The sequence below is a fragment of the Protopterus annectens genome, chromosome 16.part0, assembly GCF_019279795.1.
Source record: "Protopterus annectens isolate FY-2018-M chromosome 16.part0, PAN1.0, whole genome shotgun sequence".
NCBI classification, from domain to species: Eukaryota; Metazoa; Chordata; order Ceratodontiformes; family Protopteridae; genus Protopterus; species Protopterus annectens.
The window spans coordinates 377,369,499-377,392,952 of NC_056750.1; the positions used below are offsets into that span (position 1 = coordinate 377,369,499).

The window sequence follows — 23,454 nt, forward strand, 5'->3', positions numbered from 1 at the left end:
TGTTAAGTCTAGAATTCTGGATGCCCCTTTACAGTCCGAAGTGTTGTTTGGTCCTCCTGTGGAGTCTGTTTTGAAGAAAATGGAGGACAAGGCTAAGTCTATGCAGACTGTTAAAGATTTTTTGCAGGTTCAACCTCCTAAGTTTAGTAGAAATTGGCCTGCTAAGGGGTGGACGTACCCTTCTTCTGATTCCCAGTCTAGGGGTAGATCTAGGCGTGGTAGGGGCAGAGCTCAGAGTACCTTTAGGCCTAGAACCTGGAGTTCGCCTGCTCAATCTGCTGGTGAGGGTAGGGGCCAGTCCTTTCGTAAACAGGCCCAATGACCTGCATTTTCAGCTGCCAGATTCTTCTTGCCTGGCAGCTCCTTTGGGGGGAAAGCTAGCTCTCTTCAAGCAAAATTGGTTTTTAGTCACCCAAGACAAATGGGTGTTGGACATTATAAACAAAGGTTACAAGTTTTATTTCTATAAATTGCCTCCTTTCAAAGGTATGCCAGACAGTCCTCCTCGGCAAAGGATGGAGGCTCACAAACAGATTTCATTACTTCTTCACATGGGAGCCATACAGCCAGTACCTCCTTCAGAAGTGGGTCTAGGGTTTTATTCCCGCCTGTTTCTAGTACCAAAGAAAGGGAACACGTGGAGACCGATTTTGGATTTATCTCTCCTCAACACTTATTTGGACGTTCCAAAGTTCAAAATGTTGACATTACAACAGCTTTTGCCTCTGCTGGGAAAAGATCACTGGATGGTAACTCTAGATCTAAAAGAGGCTTATCTTCATGTTCCTATCAGGCCCAGTTGCAGGAAGTACCTGCGTTTTCGAGCTGGAAATTTACATTATCAGTTCTCTGCATTGCCCTTTGGCTTATCTACTGCGCCCAGAGTGTTCACAAAGGTTCTGGCTCCAGTGATAGCCTTTTTCAGGATGGAAGGAATACAAATTTATCCTTATTTGGACGATTGCCTGATTATTGCACAAGACAAGGACAAGCTTCTTCAGCATCTACGGTATGTGATGGTAGTGTTAAGATGCCTAGGGTATTCTGTGAACGAAACAAAGTCCAGTCTAGTACCCTCTCAGGACATGTGCTTTCTGGGTGTGAGACTGAATACAGCTTCCCAGATGGCCTTTTGACCCCGGACAAACAGAAAAGTCTTTCTCTTTATTTCCATCAAATGTCTCTACAGTCCAGGCTGACTGCAAGGACAGTCCTTCAAGCCTTGGGGTTCATGGCATCTTGTATTCTGGTGCTTCCCAATGCCAAATTGCATATGAGGAAGCTTCAATGGTATCTCAAAAATCTATGGACACAACACTGCCAGGATCTAGACACTGTCATTCAAATAATACCTTGCATTCAGAAGGAATTTTTGTGGTGGGCTCAGGAATGTCACCTAAACAAGAGACTCTCTGTGACCCGACCAGAGGCGAGTCAGATTCTAACGACGGATGCCTCGGACAAGGCTTGGGGAGCACACCTCAATGGGAAATGGGTGCAAGACACGTGGCCTGCCAGACTTCAACATTTGCATATCAACTTGAAGGAGATGTTAGCAGTACAATTTGCATTAATGGCTTTCAAGGATTTACTTCACCCAGGGCAGGTGTTGATTCTAACAGACAACACAACTGTCATGTGGTACATCAACAAGCAAGGGGGAACTCATTCGTACCCTCTTTGCAGACAAGCGATGATTTTGTGGGAGACAGCTCTCAGTTACAACCTCAATCTTCAGGCGAGATTTCTACCAGGAGCACAGAATTCCTTAGCAGATGTATTGAGCAGACAAATAGTGGATCCTCACGAGTGGAAATTGGATCCTCAGGTATTTCAAAAGTTGACAGTGTCATGGGGAACTCCAGACATAGATCTGTTCGCTTCCCCACTAAATTACCAGTTGCCAAAGTTTTGCACAAAAAGGTTTCATCCCACAGCTTGGAAGGTGGACGCTCTGTCATTCAGTTGGAACAATCTTCATGTATATGCCTTTCCACCTCTACCTCTTCTGCCCAAGGTTCTCTTGAAGGCCAGACAAGACAAGCCATCCATGATCCTTATAGCACCGGATTGGCCTCGACAACACTGGTACCCACTACTGAGGAGTTTGGTCCGAGAGCCTCCATGGCCTCTGCCTTTGATTCCACACCTTTTGTCTCAGGAGGGCAATCACTTTCTCAATGTCAGAATTCAGTCTCTGCATCTAACAGCCTGGCATATTCTGTTTTAGATTCTGGAGGTTCTCAGCTTCCACAACAAGTTTTGAATGTTATTTTGGAGGCCAGGAGGCCTAGTACAAGGAAAGTTTATGCTGATAAATGGAGGAGATTTTTATTTGGAGCAAAGGGAAGGACTTTGATGTTTCCAAGCCTAATTTGAGTGCTTCCTTACAATATCTTACTGAGTTATTAGACAAAGGTTTGTCCTTCTCCTCCATAAAGGTTCATGCTGCAGCCATTTCGGCTAATTATGACTGTGACCCTCCTTTATTCTCTCATCCTTTGTTTAAGCAGTTTCTCAGAGGGGCAAAGAACATAAGACCCCACGTAGAGCTCCTACTCCTGCTTGGGATCTCAATTTTGTGTTGGAAAAGCTTACTCTACAACCTTTTGAGCCTGCAGCTACGGCCGAGTTAAAGTATTTGTCATGGAAAACTGCTTTTTTGTTGGCCATTACTTCTGCAAGAAGGGTTTCTGAATTACAGGCCCTTATGGCAGTGGAGCCTTTCTTGATTTTTCATAAGGATAGGGTATCTTTGCGTACTAATCCTTCCTTTATGCCTAAAGTGGTTTCTAGTGTGGCCTTAAACCAAACTATTCATTTGCCTACTTTTTATGCAAATCCTCAAAATAAAGGGGAGAAGATTTTGCATACTTTGGATATTCACAGGCAGTTGCGTTATTATTTGAGCAGAACCAAGGAGTTCAGACAGTCTCAGCAGTTGTTTGTTTCTTTTGCTTTGGGTTCACAGGGTAAACCTGTTTCAAAACAAACTATTTCTAAATGGATTGGGTTTTGTATTTCTTTTTGTTATTCCCATCATGGTAAGGAGAGTCCGATTGGGATCAGACCTCATTCCACTAGAGCTACTGCAACTTCTACTGCCTTTCTAAGGGGGGTAGCTACAAAGGATATTTTGGAAGCAGCCACTTGGAGTTCAGTACATACTTTTTCTAAACATTACCACCTTCCTCTTTATTCTAAGTCTAGGGCTGGATTTGCCACTGCAATTTTACAGGGCATTTTAGCAGCCCCTAATGCTTTATGATTTTTCCAACCTCCCTTTCCCGTTGCTTTGGGATTCTACCCATAAGTAAGGACTGCAGCAATGTGAGATGAAGAACATAGTACAGTTTTGTACCTACCATAAATGTAGATGTTCGAAGATCCACATTGCTGCAGTCCAATTTTCCCTCCCTCCTTCCTCTGTAGCTTAGCATGGTTATATGGTTTGGGTGATGGCTGTAGTTGGGCATATCTTTTGGGAAGGAACTCTGTTTTTTGGCTGTGGCCTTTCTTTTAGGGCCTTCTGACATCTGGGGCAAGAAAAGACTGAGGATATGACGTCGGTCATGCGCTTTTATACCCTGACGCTCTGTTGTCAGGGCTGTGCGCCCATGACCGACGTCAGCCTAATACTTTGGTATTCGGGCCGACCGAGGACAGCGGACTACCCATAAGTAAGGACTGCAGCAATGTGGATCTTCGAACATCTACATTTATGGTAGGTACAAAACTGTACTGCTTATATTTAAGCAGAAATAAGCAAGCTTTAAACATGCTATGTCCTAAGGCCAATCACATAGGCACACAATAAGCTTTTCACCAGCAATTCCCAGCTCAGATTGGTGAAATCAGCCCTCTCCTGTCACAAGAGTGCAGACTTTGACCCTCTTAATTTAAAATGACTGGTTTGGAGCCCAAATGTTAGGAAAACAGATGCCTAAAAGCACTAAAAACAGTAGATACACTGTATTTAGAGTGCTACAAATGCAGAACAGCAGCCCTTACAGCAGTGAAAAAATGCAACTTAAAACTCTAAGCAAGTGAAGGAAAAGCAATAAGTAGTAGAGACATCTTTCAGAATGTAATTAAAACGAGCACTGCAAATGCAAAATAATACTTAATTTAATTTTTCTTGCAAAGGATGGCTTCCGATGCAAGCAAAATCTGTCAAATACTGTGTTGACAATCAAGGAGTAGCTCTGAGTAAATAAGCCAAGACTCGCACAAATGCAAGGCTTATATATGAGCAGAAATAAGTAAGTTATACTAGCTACAGCCTAAGGCCAATCATGTAAGCACACAATAAGCTTTCTATGAGCAGTTCCCAGCTCAGATAGATGAAATCAACCATCTCCTTGCCATAAGGATGCAGGCTTTCACACTCTTAATGCAAAATGACTGGTTTGTAGCTAAAGTTTTAGGGAACCACAAAACAGATGCCTAAAAGTACTAAAATATTAGATATACTGTTTTTAGACTACAATACCAGTAATAAATGTTGGCCAGGAAAGCTGGTCAGTAAAGGCACAAATATCATGTTAGAGCTTGATCCATGGGATGAATGCCATATATTGTCTGAATTTTTATTTAAGGAATTTAATCTCTCACTTTAATAAATGTACACTTTCCCGTTCATGTTCTTGATATATATCAGACTTTGGGACAAATGTAACTTGATTCTAAGCTGAAATGCAAGAAATGTATTTTAATAATTTTCCAAGTAACGTTCTTTGCAAATCAGTTAAAACAGCTAAACATTTTAGCTTACATTGCTTGTGAGGCAGATGATATGATTAAAAGAATTAATGCTGTACAAGTGCAGAGCTAGTCACTAGCTAGCAAATAAGTAACTACTTCATTAACTGGTACAAAGTGCAGCAAAAGCAAAATGAAAGGCTAGAACATTATATGTAGTAATACTGAAGTGACTCAAAGTCAGAATATCTGTGATGACAAAGTGCCACATAAAGGCATTCAGTATAATCAATGCTGGATCCTATGCTTAGGGATACACTCAGATCAATGATTTGACTAGTAAATGCAGAAACACAAGATTGCCACCAAAGCTAACAAATCCAGAATAAAAAGCAAAACACCAGGACTCAGAGACGGCTGTAAAATCCAGTATAAAAATCTTTATTCAACACAAGCACTTTCATGGGTAACCCCACTTCTTCAGATGTCTAATACATTTTAAAAACAGTTCTTGGTTTAAATATCCTCTTGAAACGCATGACTAAAACCAACCAATACATTATTCTGGTGTGTACAAGCACTTTCAATTTAAAGCAACATTCTACAAGGTACATGCCATTAACTAAACTAGACGTCTGAATTTATGCGTATACACTTCTAAAAGCCTATTTATAAAGTATCTAGACTAGTAAATGCACTAAACAAGCTTCTGTGATTAGTAGTTCACTAAAATTTAGAAATATATTTCTCACAGTGCTGAATGTGTGCTGCAAAGCACTGATGACTTGAAGAAGTGTTGAGATTTCTTTCAAGGCATGAGTTGTCTACAGGGAGAATGTCACTTTGAGATTTTCCCCTCAAAGAAATACCAGTGATTTATGCTCTAAGAAGAGCTCCATTTGCACTCATAGCTAAAAATGAGCAAAAATGCAAGTATATTGTAACCATAGAAAGCATACCTAAGCACTTAAATCCCAGTGAATGGGTCAAAGCCAAAAAGTGAGAGAAACCAAGAATAATTTTTTTTATATATTTTTCAAGATTTAAACAAATGGATGAAACAGGAACATTATCTATCTCAGACTACAGAAGAAATAGCTCCAATGATGCCTACATTTTTTTAGGTCTCAATGTTATCAAATGGTTTTGAAAAATTAAAGCAGATGAAGCAGGTTTCAAGCTATATGTGTTAGTACATGCCTTGGAAATACAGATACGTAATATTGCCGTTTGGAGACGCTTTGCTCCAAATTATATAATAGTGTAGTAGTAGTATAGGGAACTACTAAAACAGAAAATGACCTGTAACTTATGAACCTGTTACATTAAGGCAAAAGGGCTTGACACTATACAGATGTATGTGCCAGATCTGTGCAACTTCTCTCAAGCACTGTGCTCAGTGATTACGACAGGATGGCCAAATAATGTCAAGTTATTGCATCAGTTGTTTTTTTTCCTTATAGAACTAAATTTTCTTGTATTCAATGTTTATTATTCAAAAGTGACAGTCATTATTCCTGCCTAGTTTTGAGAAACAATACTAAATAACATCCACTAGTCATACCTAGGCATGAGCAAGTAAGAAACGGCTTGTGGTGCTCCATATCGTGTTCATTTACATTCCCATCATCATCTTCATTTTCATCTACAGTATTTACATCAGAGTCAACATTATTAGTGTTACTTATACTATTATTACCTTCACAGTGCATTCTAAAATACCCCTTCAGATTGCATGTATAGCATTCAGCTTTACTTTGCTGCATTGCGTATAAGCACACTGTGTACATTCTCTGAATAAATGGTCATTTGACTAACACAAAAGCATGGTTTAGGATGTCCCCAATATCTTAGCACTCCGTTAGAATCAGCCACATTTACTAAATTAGACAAACACCTCACATTGCCATTTTTCTACTCATAATGAAGCCCAGCATTCAGAAGCCCCAGTCCATACATTCGTATTGTCCTTAATTTTAGTAATGTCAGTGACTTGAATGACAAACAGCTTTAGGTAGGTGATCAAGTCATCTTTTTAATATAATTCGTTCTAAACTGAGTAGTCAGTTTGTTTCTTAACATTTGTGGCTTGTGAAGGAAATAAGAAATACTAATTTCAGTGGAAACAATTAGCTTTCCCTTTCACATCCAAGTAAGAATCCGTCCATCACTTTAAGTGATTAAAAAATAATGTGTTAGAATGGTTCTTACATCCGGTGTCTTAATTCTCAGTGGCAAAACCATATTATCCCATATGTATATCGGTTCAAGGCAATGCCTTTTGCTCATATTTTTGCAATGTATACTGCTCTTCTTGGGCATTTCTGCTTCTGCTGCATATAACTTCCTCACACATACTGGGCCACTAATAACATCCACCTCTGTGTCATGATGATTCATTATATTCCAGTCTTAAACTGCCTTTCACTTCAGGTTCCTATCTTCCATCATGGTCCTTTATTTTATCCATTATGTTGCCTCATGAGGCTGCTGAATGATCAGCTGTCTCTGACCGCTATACCATCTGATGTAGTGTGTCATCGGATAACCCTCCTGACAGCAGGGCTGCTACAGATACATCACTCACTTGTAAACCACTGATGTTTTCTACTACTGCTACACCAACCAAACATAGGAGTTTCCTCTGCATTTATCACCAGTTACTCATCTACCAGATGACCTGCAACACTATTCCTGTCTCCTCCATGCCAGAAGTAGTAGTAGTCTCTATTTGTATAACAACATATTTACATACTTGTACAATATATATATATATATATATATATATATATATATATATATATATATATATATACACACACACACACACACACACACATTCAGATTACATCAACAGAAACTTTTATCAACATTGCCAATACCTGCATTTTTGCCACTGCAGAAATTGTAATGCTCGTGTATTACATACATGTCAAATTTTCTCTAAGCCATCTTTCTGCCATATAGACTTACCCCCCCCCCCATTTTTAATCCCCATGATGCTCCAATAAAACATGGGGCATTGTCTCTCCTGTGTTAAAAACTATATACGCCCTGTTCTCAACATTTTTCATTCCTCTTTTATCGGCAATTTATACAACTGCCAAAAAAAAATCTTGACATTTCTACATGTTTTGAAATCTCATTCTTTTTGTTTTAATCATAATCTTAATAGTGTCTGATGACTTATTGTTTGGCCTTGTGTTTTTGTTCTATGTGGCAGATAGACACTTTTGTATTCTTAAATTCCACTGCGCCATGTAGCATTCATTCTCTTACTTAAAAATATTCAGCATTATCACCAATCTTTCTTACTTGTTTTTTTTTCTCTACATACCAAAAACATTTCCCATTGTCTAACTCTCAGCAGTTTTCCACAAACAAGCTCCATCTGTTGACTGACATATGTCAGAATAAAAAAAAATATATAAAGTACATAAAATGGAATTCATTAAGACTATAACTGCTGTATCATTTGTGCAATATAATATTCCTCTTTATCAGATTCAAGCATGTTCTTAGAAAGCAGAAAAATATAACTATAACAAAATCTTTTCTAATTTTCTCATATACCCCACCAAGTAACTCAAATAACTTATTTTTTTAAAAGACCAGAATGTGTTAAATACAAGTTTTTTCTCAAAAAACATTGTATGCTATCTCTTGCTGCTATTATACTAGACAAAGCTTATACTACTCTCCCACTGATCTTTCCTTGAGTCCTCATAATCATATTTTACTTCTCTATGCCTCAGTTTCCTTTAAATGAAAATAAATACTATATATTTTAAAATATTCCTCAGACCCTTTGATTTTCTCCCTACAAGTCCCTAACCACACCCTGTTTTGTACACTGACTATTACTTCCTTTACCCAAAATTATTTCTGACCGCTACAATGATATCTGCATAATTCATAATCAAAGGGTGGTCATCTACCCCATATACCGTATTCTAGCTGTACTAACCAATTCTGTATTTACTGGATAACTCTTGTTTATTACTAGGCCAAACAAGACAAGACAGGTTTTGTAGGGCAGTCCTCCTTGACATCTTTATTATCTTTAACATTATTAACTACCCAAATATTTGTAATGGGCTTCACCCAAGAACTGTCTTTCATAAATGGATTATAAAATCTAACCACTGTAATGGGAAAACTATGTAAACAACCATTCAATATTTTATTATGCGTAATGCTGTGATGTCATTTTAAACATTACACACAGCCAAACTTCCCTCTAATTCACCTTTTCTTATACTATTAACTACTTCCTTATCCAATATTAACGTTTTGTTTATATTTTTGCCATATACCTCTTCCCTTATCACTTTCTTATAAATGTTTCCAAATCATTATTGTAAAATACTCATGAAATTTTTATAATCAACATTACCCAGCATAATAGATCTCCAGTTTTGTAAGTCAGGTGTATCATTCTTTTCCCATATAACATAAATAGATATCATTTACCTATGGTTGGCTTTGTTTAACAACTTGGGCTTCGCCCTTGTGATCAAACCTCACCAACTGTGGGTAAATCCTGATATGCCCACACACAGTCGTGGATTATTGCTTAATTATTTAATGTAGGCAGTTCTACAGTAAAGCTTGTCAGGCTTGGAATTTCCTTATAAACTGATTGGACATTTTTATCTCTCTATATATAGCCATTATCCTCTTAGCACATTACTATCACTTTCTCCAATCTGTTTCTGACCATCCCATTATAATTTATGACTAACAGATATTAATATGCCCAACAACCTGCCAAATGCCTTTTTTTAAGTAATGACTGAAGATAAACAACTAAATTATCTCTCTAATATTCACATGTGATAACACTGGAAACTTGTAAATTGCACCTATTATCCAGCAAACTGTAACAAACGTGATTCTATTTCATAGGTTCATAGGAATGTACTATGGTAATGAACAAAGGGACATTTTTCAACCTAGTCATGAATCCTAAATCTCTGTAAAATTCTGGTGCGCTTGATATATATAGGCAGGGGCTTTGGAGATGAAACATTTACATGCAAGGCCTGGGAGATGAACAGGCTACTTGTCCATATGCTTTCATTAAACCATTCATTAAGAACAATCAAAAAATACTGTATGAGCCTTGTGCCAAGAAAAAACACACACTTATTGCCACTGTGACCAAAGCTTTATTAAACACATAAGCTGTTCACCACTTAATTTGCAGATACCATATTCAATTGCCAACCATATTCAGATACCATCACCAGATGGTACTAGGCCGGGTTGGATCCACTACTGATCCCCCCACATGCTCATCTCTGCTTGTAAGTCAGTTGCCCTGGGCAGGGTGTTCAGCAGCTCTGTTGCTAATATGTTGGAAAGCAAGCAGAAACATCACTGGGTTAGACTGACCACCCATGTCAAGAAAGATCTACATGTCTGGAAAGAATTTTTGGCCTTTTAAAAGAAGTAACAAATACCTCTGTGACAAATGACATAGATAATGGTCACAAGGAAGATGTAACCAAAAGACAAGCTATGATACTCCCTTTTAATGATGAGGTGGTGAAATTGAAAATTATTATTCAAGAAACCTGCAGTAGTGTGTTTAATAGAGGATTTTTGCCTATTTTAGGCAGTGGTCCAGTATTTACCTATAGTAGGGGTATGAACCTAAAGGATTTACTGGAAATTGATGTGGACAAGACTCTCGCCTCACAGCAAGAGGTTCTCTGGTTCGATTCTCGGCTGGGGTGCCTTCTGTGTGGAGTCTGCATGTCCTCCCTGTAGTTGTGTGGGTTTCCTCCGGGTGCTCCGGTTTCCTCCCACATCCCAAAGACATGCAGTATGTGGATTGGACACTCTAAATTGGCCCTAGGTGTGAGTGTGTGCATGTGTGTGCCTTCTATGGAAGGTTGGGCACCGGGCTGGCAACTCAACACCATAAAACTCCACTGCCAATCATGAGCAGACAGATGATCAGCTGTGGCAACCCCTAACCGGGAAAAAGCCGAAAGAAGAAGAAGAAGATGTGGACAAGAATCTATATAAAATATCCAGGATGAGTAAATGTGGCTTGTGCTCTACCTGCAAATATATCAATGATGGACCGTACGTAGTAATACAAAATTACAAGAGAACCATTCGATTCCCGGGTTTGGCAACTGTAACACCGAGATGGTTGTTTACATAGCAACCTGTCTCAGTTGCACTACATTTTATGTAGGAAAAACCATAAGAAAATTAAGGACATGTATTTTGGAGCATGTCAGGGACATTAGAAATAAAAAAGCCACTAGTACCCTTTTCATACACAGTCAAATTTGTTGTGACTTTAAAAGATTTATATATTTTTTATCTTTGACAGAGTTCCCCACAATGTGAAGGGGGGTGATGACAAAAACCTTTTAGAAGTTAAGGAGTGTTTGTGGCAGCTAAGACTTAATGTGTCTAGTGCCCCTGGAATAAATGAACATATTTCTATATCCAGCATACTAAAACAAAAATCACATTTGGTTTAAATGTTTGGCAGACTTTTTTACATCTTGTACTCCATGTATTTTTACATTTCATGTATTTTCATAATGTATACATTATGTTTTTATGCAGTTTATTAACTTTTTAATTATCCAAATTATTTAGGGGGTTATCAATTAATATTTTTTATGTATTGTTAAATGATGTGGGTGTTTTTAGAGTGTATAGGTGTTTCTCTAACACTTATTCATTTATGTAAACAACTCATTTTAGGGGGTGTATTTACTAATTGAATTCCTATAAAGACAAGGAAATATAGAATGTTTATTCTACTCTGATGATGCCCAGGAAAGTGAGTGGGTGAAAGCGCTTAGTGGATTTTAACGAATTTTACTTTTGCCTTATCCAGTAAACGGTCAACTACTTGATTCTGGACGGTTTTAATTGTTTTAACAGTTTTATTAAGTGTTCTGTTCATTTAAATATTCTATTAGAACCTGCTCTGTGAGAGGGAAATACCTCATTGGACGTAACGAAGCAGAACTAATGGTAAATAACTTTCACTCAAGTTCTACTGAAAAATAAGGCTGTGTAATTGGTAAAATCTAACCTGCTCCCTGCTATTTAACAACCTATGCTGCAACACTTCTTGTCATCATAATTTATTTTACAACTGTTTGGCAAACTCTTTTTTTTTTTTTTTTTTTTTTTTTTTTGTATAGCTGTCCTAGCAGAGGACAGGAGAATAAAAGAACAACTGACAGACTTCAAAGTGAAACTGCAGTGTAAAACAGCATTAAGAAATGTCAGAGATTAAGGAAGCTTACTGAAATTCCTTAAATCTGTTTGTTACCAGCTTAATCTTATAACACCCCTCAATTGACTCTTCCTCCTTATGTATGCCTGTGTGTATTTTTTTACCCCTAGTTACCAAATGGAAGGGTTAGAAAGAAAGGACACAAAGTTAACATGCTCACTAATAACCTCCCAGAACAAATCTGCATTACCTGCCTGTAGATATTACCCTCACTACAGAGATGGCCACTAATAAAAATCAAATAAGCAAAGTAATTAAAAGTGCAGGTTGATGCTGACAGTGAAAGGTAGTCAGTCACAGCACTGTTGTAAACTGAAGAGAGAGAGATAACCACAGTAAATGATCCCCTTATCATAAAGATTTATTTCTGTCCCTCTAACGTGATATCGGGAAGGAAAAGGTATTGACTGTAAACAAAGTCATGCTAGCAATGGCAGCTTCTTCAGATAATTTTGAGGTATAACAAACTGGAAAATAATACTAACCATTTACTTTGATACAGTGGCATTAGCAATGAAGAAAAGTTCAAGATTTTCTGAAAACATTTTTTTTTCAGATTTTGGACACGATTTTCCTTCAAAAAGTAAAAGCTTAAAAAGTGATGGGCATTCAGAAACCATGTAGATGAAGCAGTGGTATTTCCTTACAGATTAATTTCCATATAACCCATAGGCATCTACTACAGGAGTTTTAATGTTTGCTTATAGAAGATTCTAGCATGGCTGAGTCTTTCTTGCAGGTTTTTGCTTAAAGGCCACAAAACGGGCGATTTTTAAATATTGCTCTTATGAACTTAGAAAGTTGACAAAGTAACAGGTATTGCATTAGCTTGCATTTTCTGAAGTATATGAAGTCTGAAGCCAAAGATCTGTCATTATGTAGTGACTTTAATCCCTAATTATTTGCTAGAAATCCACAAACTTTTTGAGGAGTAGATCAACAATATGAAGCAAAAATCTGCACATTCTGTAACATTTTGAACAGTTGAAAGGTGTGACTTGTGTACATCAGGGCCAGCCTTACGCATGGGTGAATTAGGCAACTGCCTAGGGTTCTGTGCTTTTAGGGGATGCTTTTTTCAATTTATTTAATTTTTATGGCAATGTTTATTTTCTCTAAATAAATAATACCAAAAGAAACTGCACCCTTGGCAAGTATGCATTCCAGGGAGATTGTGCACCAGTTGACTTGACATTCAAGTCATCTTATGTTAACCTTAAATGTTGCAAAGTCTCATGTGCGGAGAATTCATGACATTCAAATTTAGGCACAAAACCACCTGGAAAAGGTCTTTTTTATAGTGAGATAAATTCAGGGACTTTCTTCGGGTTCTGGACAAAGATAAGAGGAATTGCACTGTGAGTTGTGTTATTACTATTTTCACAATAATGCTGGCAGTAATTAATGAGGTATTTCTGACAATATTTTTCTTTGTAATTTATGTGCACAGTGGAGAGGAATGTCACTGTGAGATAAGTGTTATTACTTTTTATTTTTATAATATTGCTGACAGCCTTCAAAAAGATACCTCTGGGTTTGTAATTTGTGTGGACACTTGAGATGAGAGGAATGGCACGGAAAGAGAAGTTCTGTTATTATTTTTACAATGATGCTGGTAGTGATCAATCAGATGTTTTTTGTTAATATTTCTCTGCTTTGCGATTTTGTGTAGAGCAACTTGGATTGGAATGCTTTATATTTGGTAAGACACAGGAGCAGAGACCTTGCAATGCTCAAATGTAGAAACAAAGCCACCTGAAGGAGGTCGTTTTTGTTTTATTCACAATGAAATTAAACCAGGGACTTTCTGCAAAGTTTTGGAAGATAAAGGAAAACACTGGACCATGCATAAGTAGTGTCATGGACGCAGTTTGTGGATGCCACTGTAACACATTAGTTAGGATTTTTTTATCCACTTAAAAAGTTAGTAGAACAACAACAGGTGTTTCATCAACATCTGCTTCCTAAATATTATTAAGTATGAAATGCTAATGACTGTCATTAGTGACTAGTTGTAATCCTCAGCGATTTATCAGAATATCAAATATTTTATGAGGGACAAAGCAAATATTAAGAGGCAAAATCTGGAACATTAAAAGTTAGTAGAACAAGTTTTGCATCCATATACATTTTCCGAATGGTAAGTAAGTAACAATGGAAATGTGAAAAAAATAGGCAACATCATAGATCTTTATGTTAATAGAACAGTTTTTGTGTCAACGGGTACTTTCTGAATGTTAAGAAGCACAAAGTTCTAATGCCTGAAATTACTAACTGCAATTCTCAGTGGTTTACTAGAAAATCAAGTATTTTACAAGGGATATGTCAGAATCAGAGCCAATCAGTAAAATCAGACAGATATAGAAATGTTTTATATTAGAATTTAAGGTAATAATAGTGATTACTGTGAAGATTGTGCCTTTTTTAAACCTGTTTGCTGGAGGTTTCTCTGATGCTACTTTACATAAGATACTGTTTTTTATAAGGATTAGAACATACCTCTTAAATGTCTCTGATTTTGACTCAAATTTTAACTGTCCCTCTTATTCCCTCCTAACACTGATGCCCTTTAAAGGATAGGTGCTGAATCATGCTTAATAAATAATGATAATAATTAAGAGTTACAGACATATTTTCCTTCAGGAAATATATATTAATTCACATTTTTGAATTCCATTAATGTCTGAATTTAATATAAGTAATATTTTAAAAGCATCCCTGTTTTTTTTTTAATTTGTCCCGAATTCTGTTGAAATTTATCCATGGTTGGTTGACAGCCATGGATTGAATGTTAGAACAACATAGTGCAACTATCAAACTACTCTAAAGCTGTAAAAATCTAAGCAGTATGCAGGCAGATTACCATGGTCCAGTGTTCTCCATTATCACAGAGTTCGGGACATAGATGAGAGGAATGAAGTAGTAAGTTAAGTGTTATTACTATTTTTTTACAAGAATACTGGCATTGATCAACATGATATGTTTGGCAATATTTTTGACTTTGTGATGTGTGTAGACAGTTGAGGTAAGAGGAATTGCATGGTGAGATAAGTGTTATTGCTCTTTTTACAACATTGCTGGCAGTGATAGACCAGATATTTGTGACAATATTTCTGGTTTGTGGCCACTTGAAATGATAGGACCAGCATGGTGAGATAAGTGTTATTATATTATTATTTTTTTGCAATGATGCTGGAAGTGATAAAACAGATATTTTTTGGCAATATTTCTCTGGCTTTGTGATTTGTGTAGAGCAGCTTAGATTTGAATAAGGTATGGCAACTTGTTTCTGTAAACTTTGGAGGTGAAATACTGTTACATAGCCATCAGACATCATGGTTATAATTGCTGGGTGGAGTTGGGTTGGCTGGATGAAAGCAACTTACCCTCTTGTCATTTGCTCAATTTAAACAGACACTATCTGGATTTGTAGGAGTACTGTGCATGTACGAGAAGAAAGATGGACTGCTTAACTGGACACATAATATGTACAGAGTAGGTAGAATTATTGTGGCTGTCTTCTATGAAGGAAAATGACTAGCTGCTTGCTGCCGTTTGCTTATTATTTTTTGGCTTTGCATGACTAGTGAGATTATGTGAAGCAATCTACAATATTTTAATGTGTAGCAACTGTTTGCTTGGAACAAAAGTGAATTACATTATAAGACAATTCTCTTTTATCATAGATGCCTGACTTGTTCATGGAAGTGGCTATAACTGCTTGATGGGGGTTGTCTGGAGGAAAGTAACTGGCCCTGTTATTACTTGCTCAGTTTAACAGTAATCTCTCAAAAATAAGGGATAAATGTGTTACAAACTCCCCAGATCAGAACTTCATGGGGCTGGTGGCCCCCACACACTCAGGCTGTGTAAGCAGATTTGGACATAGGCTTAGTTATCACCTCTTCTCTGAACAAACCTAGTCTGAAACCAGCCCTGCTGACAGATGTACACAGAAGGTTACTGTACTTGTGTGTGTGTGTGTGGGGGGGGGGGGATGTCATTATTTTTTTAACATCCCTCCCAAACTTCAGAGGTGACTATATCTTGTGTTGGGCATGGGACAGTGTGGTCATGATTTCTGTAACTTTCTTCACAAACTTCAGAGAGATATATATACAGAAGGTCACTGTAGCTTATATATTAACAATGTACTGTCTAGAGGTACCAAGTTGTAAAACATTTTAATTATTTTTTTTCATTTTCCTCACATTCAAACATCTGACGCATATACAGGTGGCTATATTTTGGGGGAGTATAAATAAGTATGTTGTTTATGTATAACAGCAAATATATTTGTTTTATTTTTTTTTTTTTCAGTTTTGTCTAAGTGTGAGATCAGAAGGGTATATAGAAGATAGTCTTTTAAGGGTGAGGGTAAGGAGGCAAGCTGTATGCAAATATGACAGCAGCAGCTTGAAATGGGTGTATATTGGAAGCTCAAAAGCTGAGAACCTTGACCACCACAACCTCAAACTCAGACGTTTGAAGACTGAAAATACCGAAGCTGCGGAACATCCAATTCTTTCCCAAGGAAAGAATTTGGTGGGCCATTTCCATGGCTTCACTATTTCCTCCACTGTGGTGTGATCTCAGAGTTGGTATATTTAAGTAAGGGGGTGTGTGGGGCGAAGCCCCCCACATTAGAAATAGTTTGTAGTGTTTGTGTGTTTTGCGTTTTGTACTGGAACAGCAATTTTTTTTCCCTGGCAAAAAAATCACTGTTCTCAGTCTTCGGAGTATTAAGCTTTCGAAGTTATGGGTTTGATGTTTTCACATTCGGAGTTTTTACACTTCGATTATGTGATACAGACCCGCTTGAAATATATCGTTGTGGGCATTTGTGCCTTAATTGTAATCCCAATTTAACACTAGAGGGGGATAAACTGAAAGTGACTACCTATTTCCAGATATGATATATGTATACCAACAAACATTTGTCTCCTCAGTTTATTGTGAACTGGTGTTTCGTCAGCTCTGAGTGTTAAAACTTGGATACAGCTTATTTCTTCGTTGAATTAAAAAACTAAGACTCGATTTCTTTTCCTTACTTATGATTTTTATTCAGGCCATCACTGGATCAAAAGGTTGGAAAAAAGCTCTAAAGTGCAATTCTGAACATTTATAACCACATGGCTTCAGTCTACCTAGCAGCTTCAAGATCTCCAGCATAATTTAGTTATTAGATGGTAGTTTTGGACATTTAGGATGTGTTGAAAGGATGCAGGAAGAAGCAAAGTGAAAAATAAGACTGAACTTATTTTCTTCAGTATGGTTTTCATTCAGGCCATCACTGGATGAAAAGGTTGATTAAAAAAACTCTAAAATGCATCTCAGAGCATCTAGAAATTTCATGGCTCCTGAGGAACCCTTGGCTTTCTACAGTAATTTCTACTGCAGTTATTACATGGTGGTCTTTGCCAGTTATGATGTGCTGAAAGGATGCAGGAAAAATAAAGTTGAAGAGTAAGACTACATTTTTTTTAATAATTGTTTTTGTTCAATCATCAAATGGAAACATTATTTAATTAAACTCTAAAATACACCATAGAGCATATAGAGTCCCCAGACCCACAGCTTAATGTAGATCTTTCCTCCACAGTTATCAAAGTACAGTCTTGCTTCAGTGTTTAATAAATGAACAAAAAATTGCAGAAATAAAAACTGAAGTGTAAGACAAACTGTGAAAAAAGGAAGAAAATGAGTAAACTGAATAGTGTGAGTAGGTCAGGGGGTGTTGGATAGTCGAGGAGGGGTTGTGCGATGGAGCCTTTTCTCCTAGATCACCAGTTTACCTATGACCTGCCTTGACATCCATTCATAAAACTCCTGGTGCATGCCCTAACTTGATAAGTGGTTTCTGGAAGCCTCCTGCCAAAATGCTGTCATCTCTGCAGTAGCCCATGACCTGTCACAGCTATAGTTACAGAAAAGTGCACCAGACCTCTTTCATAGGAGCATTACTGAGCTCTGCACATTGCCTTAGACTTCATCTTTTGGACAGAGCAAAGGAGCTTGGGAAACTAGCAAAATTGGTCATATCTCAGAGGAGTTTACTGCCCTGCCTTTTGCTGCACCTTTTAGGGGCTCATGGCAATTAGTTTGCTTACTGCGCCTTTAGGCTTGCTGCAGGGCATGGCTGTGCAGTGGACTGAGTAGTGCCACTAGGTCCCAGACCCTGTCTGCCATTTTGTTAGGGAAATAATAAGTGCCTACTAAATATAAAGAAGAAACTGAGAAGCAAAAATGAAAAAGTGCTATGTTCTTCATAACCCATTGGAGGGCTTTTCTTCTTCCTCTGAGACTGTTAACCCCTCACCATTCAAAAATGTCATACCCCCCAGTTAGCTCAAGACAGCTCCTCAGTAAAGGGAAAAGTGCAGCAACCACATGACCATCTGAGTCATAAAGTTAATTTAATCATAAAGGAATAATAACTTGTAACTTAGAGTGCCATCATGCCAACTGCCAAGGAAAATCTGTCATGTATTTTAGACTTCTCTTTCTGCTCAATAAGATCCTCTTTCCACTTTAAAGAAGATATCTGCATACTTCTCATCTTCTTTCCTCAAGATTTCTGGTCTGAGGCAAAATAAAGGGTGAAGAGAGGCCAAATGTACGGATGCATTTTAAAACATTTATGTAATTCACTTAAAAAGTTATTAGAATAAAATTGTTTGTGTCAACATGCATTTTCTGAACAATAAAAAGTGGAAAAATCTATTGTGTGATGATATTATTGACTGATTTAAATCCTCACTGATTTAACAGAATATCAGAAATTTTACATGGGACAAGGCAACAGCATGAGGTAAAATCGGGGACGTTCTGCCAAATCTGTGACATTTGAGAGACATGGATATCTGTCCAGCTACGGTGTTTCATTATTTTTATTTATTTACTTAGTTAATTATTATTCTGCATGAGCTTGCAATATACAAGTTTGGTAATGGTTGTACTGCATACTTATCTATGCTCACTACATTTGGGAAACTACCACGGGCACTGCTGTGAAGAAAATCAGACTTAGACATGACAATGTTAAGTTTACGATGCAGTAAGCTACCTGTTCCTCTGCATGTGGGGTGAGTCAGGATTCTGCATGTGCTTGGTGGGAAGGTTACCAGCCCACAAAATACTGTGGGGGTTTGTGATATTTGAACATTTTTTTCTTATTCAACACCATGGAGAAGCACTGGCTCAAGTTGTCTGGGAGCTCATTTTTTTATTTTGTTTTATTTATTAATTAATTAATCAATCAGTTAATTAATTAGTTAAATAAGCCTACTAAGCACAAGTGCCTCCTTTTAGAGGCAGTGTAGGAGCACTGTTGTATTACAGGATCTAGCTGCACAGCATGCAGGTCGAACCTGAGGGAATCGATTTTGGGACAGTACGATGCAGCTCATTAGCAACTTGTACCATTAAACCACTGAGCTGTACTGCCACATTGCTATCAACTTACACTGACAAGTTTCATTTGAAGTTCATACTTAACTGATATTTGTCATTCTGCAGTGTTACCTGCAGTTAGTGTTTTCCCTTAATTCTAAACATTATTTGCATGATTTCTCTTGAATGTTGTATTTTGTTCTTGTTTTATGTAATGCTGATTGAGTCTACTTAGAATGTGTGGAAAGGAGTTCCTAATTTATATACATTTTCCAGAAACTTAATTCAAAGTAATTAGGTTTAATTGTAAATGTCTGAGTTGCTGAGCTTTGCCACAGGACCATAAACTTTTTATTTACTTTTATTATGCTCTATGAATTACATGTGTACGAATATTTATATATGCTTGCCTGTACTGTTTATAGGAAGCAATACAGATCAATATTTCTACCCCTTAATTTCAGAATTTGTATAATCAAAAGAACATCACACAACAAAACTGAAAGATCTACCATTAAACTGGTAGACAATGCAAAGTATTTTTTTCTGTATCATTTTCTGCTGCACAGTGCTGTGACTATCAAGTCTACGCCTCTACTGGATTGCCCACCTCCCATCCCCACTCCTGGTATCTGAGGGCACCAGGAGAGGGAAGTAAGAGCTAGGGGTCACAGACATCATCTGGTTGGAGATGGGAATTTTCCTTCATGTTGTCTAATCCTCCAGTGAAAAACAGGCACATCACAGAAGCAGGGTTTGCAGTTGTAGTCCAGGCATGTGTGCATACGTGTCCATATGCCTCTGTGTGTGTGTTTGTGTGCTTCCACACACTCATTGTACCTAATCACAGCACAACTCTTTGCATTATATGCTGAAATATACTTCATCAGTTTATTTTATAATGCCAGTTTATTTCTGCCAGCTTTCAGTCATGCAATAGGTCAAGCTGCCTACCTCATTGGGCAAGCTGAACTCTGCCAATAACTTCCATCGTCTGGAGCAGCTGGCTTCTCTGCACCTTATCTCACCAGTCAAACTTAGGTCACCAAGACAGCAGTCAGGGCTGCACTCCTCTCTACAGCATGGATGTAACCCAGTACAATGTCATTTTGTGGTGTACCTGTTGTAACCCAGTACATTGTTATTTTGTGGTGTGCCTGTTGTAACCTAGTACAGTGTCATTTTGTGGTGTGCCTGTTGTAACACAGTACAATGTTATCTTGTGGTGTGCCTGTTGTAACCCAGTACAATGTCATTTTGTGGTGTGCCTGTCAACAATCTGAAAATAGCCAAATGAAGTGCAAGCAGCAAAATGTCTTGCAAAATGGTTCCATGGGGAGTCTCCTGGCTGCCAAAATGGAATCCCAAGGTTTCACACTGGTATTTAGGTTAAATAGTGTCATTTTGTTTCCAATCAAAAACTTTCATGTTACCCTTACAAGAAACAGAGAGACCTTCAACAAGAGTGACATCTCAATGAATACAAACTCTCATTTTCTGGTTTCTATATACATTAATGACCCCCTTCCTTCAAAAAAACTGCTGGTATCTGATTATTTTATTATGGAGGATCTAATGAAACTGCAGGGGAATACTCTGAAAGTGAATTTATAACATCTGGAACACACTTTGCCAGACTGAACAGCAAATATTAATACATAAAAGATACCATGGATGTTGATGTTTTGCCCACACAAACCTGTTTAAGAAACCATCTTTTCTTTAAAAATGACCATTCATCAGCTTGGTAAGTATTTTGTCTGTATTTCCTTCTTTTTGTTTTATTCATTATATTCCTTGCCTGTATTTCATTCATATTCTTACCAGCATCTGAAAAATGTCTTTGCTGTGTCTATTGAGGCTGCTGCATTTTTGTCACTGTCATTTTTTTCAAGATGTTCTTTAAAGTAAGTGGCATCTGCCTAATATCAATATGTTTAATACCTAGAAGCTAAATTAATGTTTTTAAATTGTGTTGATATTCTTCCTGTATCTCAGGCTGTGGGATGAATGCAGCTTTTGCCTTAGGTCGCCTGTGTGACACAGATATTGGCCGAAGACGAATACTTGCTCTATCAGAGGCATCAAATCTGGTACGAAATATATTAATTTCCATTCTGTTTTGTTTTACTCATTTTTGTATATTTCTGCCTTACACATTGCACCCTAGGTTATACAACAATGCTGCATTTATAGCCTTGTGTACATGATGCAGATTTCTGCCTACACTATTGTGAAGTTTGTTTACAACTGCTCAACATTTGACATTTGGCCCTTTGTGTTCTCCTGACCCCACCCTACCACGTACATACCACATGTTAGCTGTGGAAGATGGGTGGTTGTTGAAGAGCAGCTTGTGTACAAAGGCAAATTAGGTGTAATGCTTTGGATGAATCTTTCAGCTTTTCCTAACAGAATTTGAGTTTTAGCATCTCTGTCTTTTTTTTTTTTGCACTATTTATCTCTGATGCTTAACAAACATCAGGCCCCTCTCAGACAACTGACCCATCCAAGAGTCTGATGGGAGGGTAATTGCTAAGACAGTTATCAGGGGTGATTTGAGGATTTTTGTTTTGTAGCCCTACATCCCTGGTAGACAGAGATAAGGAGACATGCAATGGGCCATCAGGACTGGATGTCCCATCCTTCCACAACAGGTATTGCCAGAAAGTAGCCCCATCCATCAACCTTTAGGCATGAGATCTGGTTTTCTCAGTCTCCACTGGAGAAATCAAACCATCCCAGTGCACTGTCTGAGTGCTCATAATCCTCTTTTCCTTCCTGGAGAGGCAAGCAGGCTATGCCCCCTTACTGCTGTCCCCCCTCCCTGCCTGACTCTTCAGTGCTAGGCCTCTAATTGCACCATTGTTGCCTGGATCACAGTGAAAGCTCCTTCCATCTGTGTCACAGACCCAGGCTCATCATTCATTTTCTGAATACCACAATAATATTCTCAGCAAAGAACCCATCTAGTCCTGGGCTACATGTACTCCTGCTTTGTGGCCTTAGTGGTCTTCTCCCTTAGGGACCTATATAGTCCTGACCCTGTTCCTTTAGGAAACTGCCTGGAAGTGTCTTAAACACTACCGATGGTGAGTACCCTGTCAGACCTGACAACTTCCATGCTACCCCTAACATATGCTGCATTAAACTCTAAGACCTGTCTATGCCCCTGCAACCTCCTAGTTATAGTTAGTTATTTACATTACCATGCCCCAGGGACTCTGTTTAGTCCTGTTTTACCCCAACTTATATTGTGTAATTCTCAGTACCATTACCCTCGGTTGTTTGTCCTGCCCTATTTTGCTTCTTCTTCATAAAGGATAAAGCTCATGACCTTTTTGCCCTCAAAAATCTGTCTAGCCCTCACTTGTTGATTGCCCCATACTCATACTGTGTAACTCCTAGTTCCATTCTGTCCAGGGAGTGGCCTATCCCTGTGTCTCACCTGACCTTTGCCTTGTAAGCCTATGTATATTTTCTCTTGGGGACCCATCTAGCTCAGTGTTACCCTCTTTCTCATTCTGTGCAACCCCTAGTACCATTCTCCTTCATGGACTTGTCTATCCTTGTGCCACTGACCTTACTCACTTTGTGTAACCTCAGTATCATTCTTTCCCAGGGACCTGCATATTCCTGTGTTACCTCTTCACCCACCCTGTGTAACTCTTCACTCTCTTACTCCCACTTTTGGAACATGCGTAACCTTGTGTCACGCCCCCTTCACTCATACTGTGTAACCCTAAGCACCACTCTTTAGAGACCTTCCTAGCCATGTTACCCAGTGCATATGCTGTGTAACTGCTCAATACCATTTTCCCCAGTAATCTATTTAGTACAGTGTTACCGCTTATTCACACTACCATTCTGCATATGGGACCTGTCTAGTTGTGTAAACCTTATAACTAGTTTGCCTCAGGGACCTGTGAAGTGCCCATGTAGTTTTGGGATACCCAAATACCATCACTAGATTTGACCTTCTGTCATGTATTTTTGCAGATGTTCCCCAGCTGCTGTCTGTGCTTGTGACATATTGACACTATTCATTACTACCATCACTTCAAGCTAAATGCTTTCTTAAT

The 23,454-nt window shown here is 38.1% G+C and overlaps 1 protein-coding gene across 1 annotated transcript in view; it reads left to right on the plus strand.

Annotated features, from left to right (window-relative positions):
* LOC122790600 overlaps positions 1–23,454 on the plus strand; it is a 358,557-nt gene that overhangs the window by 148,490 nt on the left and 186,613 nt on the right. Inside the window, exon 4 of the mRNA XM_044058127.1 lies at positions 21,371–21,465. Within this exon, the coding sequence (XP_043914062.1) occupies positions 21,371–21,465 (95 nt within the window). The remainder of the gene's footprint in view (positions 1–21,370; positions 21,466–23,454) is intronic.